Genomic DNA, 11,546 nt, shown 5'->3' on the forward strand with positions numbered 1-11,546 from the left:
TTTCCTGGAATTCACAAAGACACATATAGAGAAAACCACTAAAAAAGGGGATTAAAGGCATTTGGTACTCACTTGTCTATCTCAATACCAAGCGGATTAGCTGGACGTAAGGACAAGGGGGGAATCCCTTTGTTCCTGTCAGTGCGCATGTCATAATAGTTCATTTCATCCACCCAGACAGCAGACTGATCCAAGATACCTAGAGAAAACAAAGCACAGATCCTTAAAACAACAAGGGCAGTCCAGCACCATCAACTTCTAACATACTGAATTAATTTGAAAAATCCTGATAAATATAAAATGCATGCCTAGGTAATATATTGAAAGATACATGGCAAAACAACCTGGATGCAATTATGCCAAATTATTTTATTATAGCTGCTGAAAAGGTATTCATGGCTGGGCATCAAACATTATCCTTTTGCAGAGTGCACAGTTTCATGTACATTAGAAGCTATTTCCTGACCACAAAGTATTAGTATTTTCATTCCTGCAAGTATTTTGGTTTCTGTCCAAACCTTGTTATCTGCTACTTTCAAAAGAGCAATTAATTGAAAGTCTTCTCATTTGCATATTTTAGGGAAGATTCCTTTTCTGGTCCATTTGCTATTCAAAAGGTAACTGAACTTTGGCCACATGCCAAGATAAATGACTTCAAGGACAGAGAACTGACTTTGCTTCCAGTGCCTTAGCACAGACAGTGCAAAAAGGTGAGGCACAATACATTCTGGAATCTCAGCTGAAAATTGGGCCAGCCATACCCTTGGCCTTACCCTCCTTTAACATACCCATCAGATGCAACACCAGAAATTACTGCATCCCCACACTTTCCCATATTTTCAAAGATTAATTCTCCTCTCTCATCACCAAAAGCTCCACTGTATAACATTTGCGCTTCCACATTTCATCTTTCTAGTATTAAGATATTAGTGCAGCTTGGGAGAAATTACATATTATTTAACTGTCACTGAAGGGCTGAGAATAAAAGCCTAAAACAGTTCTTGTGGGAACTCTTGTGTTAGGAAAGATAACTATCCAGCTCATCATTGAGGGGTTCTGAGAGAAACATTTTCAATCCACAGGGTATTTAGACTGGATTCTAGGTTAAGCAGAGGTCCTAGACTGCTTGGCAAAATAATTTCAATGGTTAAGCATCTCATGAGAAATACTTAAGACTTTGTCTTGCAGGATGGTTTGAATTACAAATAAGAAATGGCACTGAGGACTCAACTTTCTTTAAAGGATTAACTGTCAGCTCAGGATTTAGGTGTAAAGCTCATGAGCTGGTCCAGATTTTCTATTTATCTACTCTACACTTGAGACTAATTACTAGATCTGTTATTAAGTTTTCTAAAATTTCAGAAGTTTAGAGCCATTCCATAAAGAAAAATAAAGGGCGAATTTTCATTCATCACTGAGGATTTTATCAGGATATTGAAAAAGGAATAATTTTACCTATACCCTGAGTTTCTATCTCTATATATGTATGGATATTTTAATTATATACTCTACATTTTCTAAACAACTGAAAATTGTCCGGAGGTGGATCCATTCCAAACATACATTTCACACAAAGAGACATTCAGTCATAGATTTTCTTAGCAAAGAAAATAGATGTGGATTTGAACAAGAAATATACCTATTTTTTCAGGTTTAAGCAGTTTGAAGGAAACAGTTGAAGTTCCTTTGCCACCAGACTTTGTAGTAACAATAATGTCTCCCTTGTCATTTTTAGCCTGTCCAACTCGACACACAATTTTACTGGCAGACATCCATTCTGCAGTGAGGAGACAGTTGTGCCCACAGATTGTTAAACCTGGGAAAAAGAAAAAAAAAAAAAGCAATATAATTCTGTGAATAGAAGTATCTCTTGAAATTCTGCAATGCAAATTCATTTATGATGATACATGTGTTTTACATAAATATATAACCCTTCACCAGTCTCCTACAGTCAATTACAGTAAAGGAATCACAAATACATTTTTCAGATGTTTCCTAGGTGACTTCAGGTCTTTTGTCCCAGCGACAATTCATAAGACACAAGCAGTGCAGTTTGGAACTCATTTAACCTCTTCCATCACTTTTGGGCTACTGCGACTTTTACTTCACATAGAACAATAGATTTTCTGTCTGGAAGACACTGGAGAACTGCAGTTCAGTATTGCATTTCTGTCAAACTTCCCTTACAAGCTGCATACAGCAAATTTTTCACAAGTTCAGTCTATATGACTTTGCACAGAAAAAAAAAAAAAAAAGACTCTCTGTAAAATATTTACAATAAAGAATGTTTCTTCAACATTATTTGTTTAGCAGTACTTCAGTGGACACAGAAGGCTGTTTTGGCTGAAGTAGTATTAATTGACAAATATTCCATCCCAACCTCTTCTGTAAAAAATCCATAATGCAAGATTGATTCCAATGAATAAACTGCCCTTGTTATAGGAAAGAATAATGATGTAATGCTCATCTGTTCCCTCTTCAATACTTTTTCACAAGAAGGATGACAAACTATGAAATACAAGAAGGTCTTTTCTCATTGGAAGAGACTGACAAGCTTCAGAGTTCAAGAACACCTCTCATGACTTAAGAGTCAAAGTGCACCTTAATGTAAGGCCCAAGGCTTCCTGAGATTTCACATCAAACTGGTCTGATTGATCAAACCAATCATCAACCAACCGACTGGTTCTGGTCAGATCAGGACTCTGGATGCTGGAATAGATGGATTGTTTTCACAGATCTAGAAGAACAATTTCCATATTCGTAGCTGGAGTTCTGCTGTCCTGGAAAGCTGGCAAGATCCTAACTGCTCCAGTATCAATTTGGAGAACAACTTCATTAGGTTCTTCTTAAATAACACCCTTAGCCAGAAACATTTTTCCTTATGTCCAAAAGAACAAGGCTGTACTAGTGTGTTGGCTGCACTGGAGTATAAATTAGTCAGGCAGAGCAGTTCCTCCCCTGCTGGCTTGACTTTTGTTTTTAATTTCTAGAAAGCTCTGACCAATTTAGAAAATACTTAAGAGACAGAAAAGGGCCAGCATATGTGGCTTAGTACCAAAGCTTCACACTTACTTTCTCTTACAATTTAAGTCTCTGACATGACACAGCAGAGAAATTTGGCAGTTTTCACGGCTGTCAGACATAAAAATGCATTACTCCCTGCCAAAAACTATCTTGAAAATGAAATCCAAAAATTAAAAAAATGGAAAGGCACTGAATCTTATTACAACTGAAATTCATTTTACTTGAGAAAGGACAGATTTGTTTCTTAAATATTCTTTCTGAATAAAAGGGGGGGGAGTGAGATGAAATAGGATATACACACAGAAAGACTGAAAAAATATATTGCTTATTTATGAGCAAATATGATTTGCTCATAAAATTTTAATCAGGTCAGGTTTTAGTTTCATGGGGGAAAGAAAAAAACCCATATATTACGATGCATATTACATATATGTAATAATTTAACCTTATTGTATATTGCTATATTATTACATCTCTTACAGATTTATGCTAGCATCTTCTCTAAAGGAAAAAAGATTGTGACAGGAACGAAGACTAACTGAAATGCTTTGCCCAAACAATTCAAAAAGATGTTTTCACCCCGTATTTTCTGAATTTGTGGTTCAACTTAGCAATACTTTAAGCTATAGGAACTGATTGAAGATCCTTGTATCAATTATTGTCTACTCATCAGAGGTTCCAAAAGCTCTCAAGACATCAAGATACAACGTCCAGTACTTTTGAAATGGCAGGAAATGGCCTTTGCCTGTATCTTAAAAATGCAAAAGGAAGTTAAGTCTCTATCAACATTTTATATACCACATGAAACAGTAATGGCACAACACAATTTCTAAAACATATAAAGGCATGTTGGGGAGAAGTTTTGATAGCACAGTTACCACATTTCTTTCTCCAGAAATAGGAAACATCCCTTTAAATAAAACTTAATTTGAATCTGTTGCATGGTATAAAGATCTCTGAGAACATCATTCTCAGCTTCCAGTATTTATGTGCCTTTCTATAAATAGGCATAAGTAATACTCTTATGGAGACTTTCTGATTTTGGTAAAGCTCATATATGGACAACTTTACAATGTCTAAAAAATACAGCTGCAAATGTCTTAAAAGACAAGCTAAACCATGAAAACACATGTTACAGGTACCTCCTGGATTTGACATTTTGCACCATGAGCTATAGAGTTACAAATAAAAAGTTTATTTGGTTTCAAAGATACAAAGAGATTACTAGAAGGTTCTCTCTTAAATGAAACCAAAAGAATGTTCTTCTATTATGTGACACTGTGTTTATACACAGAAAAAAAGTTTCTTGTTTTTCATTTTACACTAATGCATCTCAAACTTTTTAAACTTTATAAAGACCTCACTCAAACTCGCTTAACTCTCATGCCTACAAAGCCTCACTTTTCCAAGTATTTCCATTCAAGTAACAGGGAATATTTACATGACTAATTTAACCATTAAAAGAAATCTTTACCTATCTGGGGCCTTAGTCACTTTCTGGAGAAAGCAGACAACTGAGCTAAGGAGAAAATAAGGCAATGCATTATTTATTTTTACCTCGAAGCATAAAATTATCAGCAGCTGTGTGTTACAAATATTACTCTGAAAGAAATATAAGAAGAAATATCAGCAGCTGCTCAGCTGTAATACCGAGGTACAGATCAGGACACGTCCTCATTCCAAAAACATAGCACTGATCATACTAAGAGGATCATACCAATGAACTAACGAGGCTATTGAAGTACATCAGCCACACAAATACACAGAAATATACTCACCCTAACATGATCATTATGTTATTTGAAGATTTCTCGATATGAATTCTATAGTGTACTGGAATCTCACCTAGCAGCTCAGGAAAATACTATTTCTCCTTTTGAGAGACAGCAAACTGAAGTGGAGTGGAAAACTGTAGTAGCTTATGCTTGGCCATAAAGCTCATTGTGGTGGCCATGAACGGAATTTGTGAACTTTGGTTTACAGCCATGAAGCGAAATATTTTTTCTTGCAAAGCCAAACAAAATTCCAATGGCCTTCAGAGGAGTCATGATTCCACAACAAATTAGACAAATTGTATTTAACATGACTACTGAAGTACACATATGCATAACTTACAATAAAAAAAAAAAAGGGAAATTCCAGTAGTTATAGTTAACTTGGATTTCCAGGAGCTTTTACTGAGTCTTTCTTGAAAGGCTTAAGAAAATGATTGAGCTATACAATACAAACCTCTAATGGATAAATAGCTCACCAACATAGAAATAGGGTTACAGTAAATTATTCGTTTTGACTGAGGAAAGTTTCCACATGGTATATGCCAAGATCACTTGTGTTCAGTACAATTATAAATGACAAGATAAAGAAGTTATAAAGTTTGCTGATGATATTCATTTATTATATTAGAGCGTGAAGACCATAAACCCCAGAAAATGCAAGCCAGAACTTATTAGACCGAGTGATGCACTATAATGTAGATATTATAACACAATGGCTGAAATTCACTGAACAAAGGCAAGATGCACGCAGGCAAAACCTTAAATTCATAGAAGGCAGGCTCAAACTGACCACTAATCCTCATGCATTTAATCATGGAACTGTAGTAGGCAGAACAACAAAAACATTAGCTTGATTCTCAGTAGGAGTTACACAGAAAACAACTCCACGGCTGAAATACAAAACAAAAGTGAAAGTATAATGTTATGCCACAGGGTATTCACATCCTGAACACTGCACACAACCAAGATGTGTCCCCCACAACTGGTAGTGAAAGTAAAAGAGATTCATTGAAGAGCAAGAAGAAAGGCCAAGGATGCATGCAGAAAAATTAAATAAGCTAAGACATTTCAGCCCGAAAAGGAAGCAACAGAGCAGTAATGAACCAGGTCTGTGGCCAGGAGAATCAGTGAAAAGATCTTGTCCCCTCCTTCAGCACAGGAGCTACGACGATTCTAATGAAATCACCATGTCAAAAATCAAAACAGTAATGAAAAGGGTTCTTCACATATTGTGTAGCTAAATCACTGAACCTGCTTTATCATAACCGCTACAGACATATAAACTGTCTTTAATTCAAGACATAGCAATGTCCTGGTTCAGGGCAAATTTGGGAGAAAATCCCCAGTGACTATCTAAATACACTGAAAACACTTCTGACATGAAAATTTCAATGACGAAATTCTCAGTTTCTGAGAAAGTAACAAAGGAGCATCTCATTATGTCTACCCTCTTCTAGTCACTGTAAAAAGCACTCATTCTTCGTTTTCATGATCAGCACAGGATGATGAGTCAGATTAAGGGTTCATCTAAAAAGGTACAGTCAGTCTGGTTAGTTGCACATTGGGCAGCATCTCTGAATTTATGGATTCAAGTGCATATTAGTGTAAAGGGCATTCCTCATAACATCCCACAGAGATTCTATCAAGCAAAAAAATTCATCTCTAATCATATCCGAAGTGTTACCTTCTGCAGTACCAAAAGGTGTTTTTTCAACTTACCTAGGAGGTCTGTAGGTCCAGTACCCAAATTTTCTCCTCTAATTGTCACTTTTGTCCATGCGATGCCTTCATTGGGAGAGATACCGGTTACAAGTGGGGGCTGCCGTGCTCGAGACATGATGACTATTCAGTTACTGCAATCTGAGCTGCTTTTATCTGTTCATCAAGAAATAATAAATTAAAACCCCATTAATTATATAAAAATTATTAAAATAATATTAACTTGTTCTTCTGAAATGGTAGGGAAATACAAATGTAAACACCACTCAAAGTATTTTTCGACACAATCATAAAACAATAAAGAAAAATTATACCATCTTTGCACTATAAAAAAAGGTAAATATAGCTTTCTGAAAGAAAAAGTATATTAAGAAAAATATTAAACTTTCTGAATGCTTAAGGAAAATGTACACACAGACTCCAAATTACTTATGCCAGAATTCAAATGAGTCTATTACAACTTCTATTTGAAAATTATTATTGCATTCCTTAGAAAGTTCAGAACTGTTAATCTAAGATAAGTAATAGACTATGATTACATATTTGGACAACTTCTCCATCAAATTAAGACCTACTGACATAGACAGTCCCATGTGAGGAAACACTAAGCACTTATTTGTATAAAGCATCAATGCTAACATGCACTGAGAAAATTAGAAGACGACTTGCAAATACTACACTAGCAGAGATCATCAACAAAACAAACAATACCCCAACATATCAACAAAAATGTAAATAAAATTATTGAAGAAGCATTTCTTCAGAAGAGTGTTTCTTTGCACCTGAAATTTAGTCAACTCAGATCAGTTTAATTAGCTCTGTCATTAATGAGCTCTGTAGCTCAAACAGAAATATGGTACCAATGTAATATGCTCTATATTTGGTTTACTATGCCACTGATCACAAATGCCTGGTTTTTATTAGCAGTTTCCTTTGTGTAGCTCTGCAGCTATAAACACCTGTAAGAAGCCGAGTGTGTATATATGATCAGTATAACCTGAATTACAAGTCTTATTAAATACCATCACCATCCCAAAACCTCAGTTACACACACACAACAGTTTAGTGTAAACAATTTTGGAAGTTCAGGTTAGTAAAAAAGATGTGGAATATAAGCCAAGCTTCATAAGGTTCCTCTTAGCTACTTTTTTTTGAATCAAAATGTATTTGCTACTTTTATTTGCAAATGGTCAAGTCCATAAAACCCAGAAACTCTCTAAACCATCTCCAACAATAAATAGCAGCAAAACTGCAGTTTCCAAGTACCTGCCATTAAGACATACTAGAATTAAGAAACACTTGTTTCAGCTGCTTCTGCATATACAAAATACTTTCACTGTACCAAGATACCCCGTGTTTCTACACAGCCTCCCCACATTTTTCACTAGTAGTATCTAGATCTGACACAAGAATCAAAGAAGCTCCCACCAGCTGATTTCATTCTTCACATTCCAAAGTTGGAACACACACTGAAAATTAAGATGGAAATAGACAAGGCAGGAACTGGAAGGAAGATCTCATGCTAAAAGTAATCAAATACTACCCTCAGAACAGGATCTCCTGTCTATGTCTGTCCATACCATAGGTTCATAGCAGGTCACCTATAACAAAACTTTGAATTCTGATCCAACTTCAGAGCCCACAGCCACACCTGAAGTCAGTGTGAAATTCATCCTGAATATAGGGAATACTACACAATGCTCGGATATACTGAGGTCCTAAACAACCACCTCAATTCTATAAATATGTCTGATTTCAAATGTCTGTTTCTTTGTTTTACATATTTAAGATAGGAATGCTATCACTCATTTCAAAAGCTACTTTTGTAAACAAATTCATTAACATAGAAAAAGCATTTAGATACCCTGAACACAACAGAAGTATTAATACCTTCAGAGAGCTTTTCAGACTGAACAGTGTGCAATGAATAAGAGATGTAAATTCATGTTGAACAAACAAGAACATAGTAAGCTGCAGTATGTGAGCCATGTCCAGTGTATGAAGAAAGGCTGTTAAGGGCCCATGATAACACATACAATGCATATCTAGTTTGCCTTTGTATCTTTCTGTGACAAACCTCGTAATACTTCTTGACTTTAAAAACTATATAATGTGTTTAATAACATTGGTTTCTCTGTTTTTTTGCAAACAATGAACTTATGAAAAAGGAATTAAGTTATATAGAATTACATAGGTGCTCTTAATAGCCTTACATGTAAAATATCGGAACGCTTCACATGAACCCAACACGAGGATGGAGAAGCAAGCACTCAACAGATGCAGGCTATAAGGGTAGAACAGCACTGAAGAAAAGAACTGTATCACCAGATTACAAATCCCTGCTTCACCCCAAAACTGAGGCCAGGTCCTCATCTTGCAGACAAACTGTTTCTGCCCCTATCCTACCTACCAATTGTCCCTCTGACTTTTTACCCATAAGTTCAAGCAGGGAGGGAGAGGGATGTTACTATTCCATCCTCCCTTCAAGTCCAGACACCTTGGTAGTTCCTCTTACCTGGCTTTGCCTACTCTGAGCCTTCTAGTCCAGATACATCATCAGCACAACTACTGATCCATGTACTCGCCACAGGTGAAAAAGACAGACCTCCTCTTCTGTCAACATCCCTAATCCTGGAGTCATAAGGCTTGCCCAGCTTTCCTCTCATCTGTGCTGCATTCAAAACTACACCACCACACCACTGCCCAACAAAACAGTGGGCAGCACAATAGAAATATGATGCTAGAGAAAAATCAGGCCCCTAATTTTACCAAGAGGGAGGAGAATAAACTGCATCTATTCCTCACAATCTTATCTATGTACTCTTTGCAGCTTTTCTTACAGATCCTCAGCAAAGCTCAAGGATACAAAACAGCTGTAAAGGAACAGTGGTATTAGGTCCGTCCATGCACAAAACCACCTTCTACAAGAACCAACCAATATAAAACACCTCTTTTATTTTGGAGCAATTTTTTGTAAATGTTTATGTGGAATATTTATCAGTAACACTGACACAAAAAAGCCATCTTCAGTAACATCAGGTAATACGGATAGGAAAAAACCTTGAGAAAAAGAAGTAAAATAGAAGCCTACTGTGGTATTATTTGTGTGGTATCCTTTGGTTGACCACCCTCCCAAATGTTATAGTTCCCTTGCATCGCAGCTATTGCTGCTTTCAAAATACCCAGGCACACAGGTAATTGGCTTGTTTCAATACCAAAATTCAAAAGTAATATTACAACATCTTTTTCTGGATTTCAGAAATTGACACTAGATCCCCCTTCATGATGAGCTAAATAAATGTAATAAAAACGCTGAGCCTCCTGAGATCTAGTATTTCTTCTAAAGTATTTCCATGCTTACTGCAGAATTGTTTTAAAATACCTCACCGGAATGAGAATACCACAGTAAATCTCAACACATTTCAAAGCACTACAGCACTGAGATGCTCTGTTAAACAGCAATTGCTTTCATTTATTTCAAAGAGTGGAACTATTTGTAATATGCCATTATTATAAATATCAAGGAAATGCTTGGGAGCCTTCAATTCATTTATAATATTTCCTCTCCTTCCTAGGATAGATGTCCATAGCTAACATGACTGAGGTGCTTACTGGGAAGCCTAGTCACTATACTGCTATGGCAAGTTCCTAAATTTTTAAAAAGTATTTAAGACAAATCTGACAAAAAAAATTTTTTTTCATTTTACAAAGCATGACAACCAGCTAATTCTGAGCTTTTGTTGCAATTCTGTACATTTCCCTAAAGAGAAAATGTATTCTTTACAAAATATGCATTACACATAAAATAGTATTTTTATTAAAACAGCCCTCTTCCTGAAAGACTGATTCTCATGCAGACAAGGAGAGTGCAGAAAAACAGGCTTCTATACAAGATCTTTCCTTTCAGGAGCCAGGCTCACTGAAGAGGTTTCAACAAGACTGTTTTTTACAATGGACAATGTTCTACATTAGCAGAGCGCTCTCTCTCCCTCTTTATTTCTCCCCACCCTTTTTTAACCTAATTTCCTCACAATATCTCACAATTTAATGTGGATATCTGATTGACTGGTCCCATGATCCTGCCCATACTATTCTATTATTCTGTCATAATTCTTGTTATAAAAGCACAAGGAGTTAGAAAACCTCTGCAAAGACCACCTACTACAAAGTCCTCTTGAAAAATGCCTTTCATAAACAACGCCTTTGTCTTTGCACCAGTTTCTCCAATAAACTGTCCTCTCACGAAGATTTGGTTAAAAAAAAAATCCAGACAATTCTGAGCATTAAAAGCTTGCTAAAGAGAGGACATTTTCCATCTTTATCCTAAGAAAACCCACTTTAAAATAAATAATGAAGCAATGAAATATGCCCCAGCATAAGGGAAAGCACAAGTCTATTTGGTTTTGAGGTTTTTTTAGATTTGTAAGCCTTCAGTTTTATGTTGTTTTGAAATGAGAGTTCTAATATAGGTTTCCTCATTCAACTTTCAGTGGCAAACAGAGAAGGAGCCCAAAGTAAAATGCCAAGAGCTACCATACCTGCTCTGTAAAGCAAACTACTTTCTACATTTTACTACACTCTGGAAGTACCACCAAAATAAGAAGTACATGAACAACCAAAGTTCAGGATTGATATTAAATTGGCTGGTAATTTCAAATCCCAAAGGGAAACTACAAACATCTTGAAGGCATGGAACTTTGGAAGATGAGTAACAATATGCTGCCACCTTACAAACGTCATCAGTGGTAAAAATTAGGAGTTGAAGTGTTTTAAAACAGAGTTTCAGACTTCCAAAACAAAATACCAAAATTGTTCCACTGACTTAACTTTAATTAAACTGATTAAATTCAGTTTAATTAAAGTTTTCAGTGATACTTTGTCACAGACACTGAACTTAAAAGATTCTCTTTGAGGAAGGCAGACTCAAGATCAATGCAAGTGCCATGGTCATCTAGCAAAGGGAATCAAACCTGTCAAGAATGGAGGGAAGAAAAACCCAATTTGTCATCACTGAGAAAGCCTAAGTTA

At 36.0% G+C, this 11,546-nt stretch overlaps 1 protein-coding gene across 1 annotated transcript in view; it reads right to left on the reverse strand.

Annotated features, from left to right (window-relative positions):
• The window catches only part of EXOC2 (exocyst complex component 2), a 111,319-nt gene extending 104,650 nt beyond the window's left edge, over window positions 1-6,669 (reverse strand). Inside the window, exons 1-3 of the mRNA XM_041413223.1 lie at window positions 6,519-6,669; window positions 1,640-1,816; window positions 73-199 (exon numbers count right to left, since the gene is read on the reverse strand). Of these exons, the coding sequence (XP_041269157.1) occupies window positions 73-199; window positions 1,640-1,816; window positions 6,519-6,636 (422 nt within the window). The 5' untranslated portion in view covers window positions 6,637-6,669. The remainder of the gene's footprint in view (window positions 1-72; window positions 200-1,639; window positions 1,817-6,518) is intronic.
• Window positions 6,670-11,546: the final 4,877 nt, after the last annotated feature.

The sequence above is a fragment of the Onychostruthus taczanowskii genome, unplaced genomic scaffold, assembly GCF_017590055.1.
Source record: "Onychostruthus taczanowskii isolate IOZ18803 unplaced genomic scaffold, ASM1759005v1 scaffold40, whole genome shotgun sequence".
NCBI classification, from domain to species: domain Eukaryota; kingdom Metazoa; phylum Chordata; class Aves; order Passeriformes; family Passeridae; genus Onychostruthus; species Onychostruthus taczanowskii.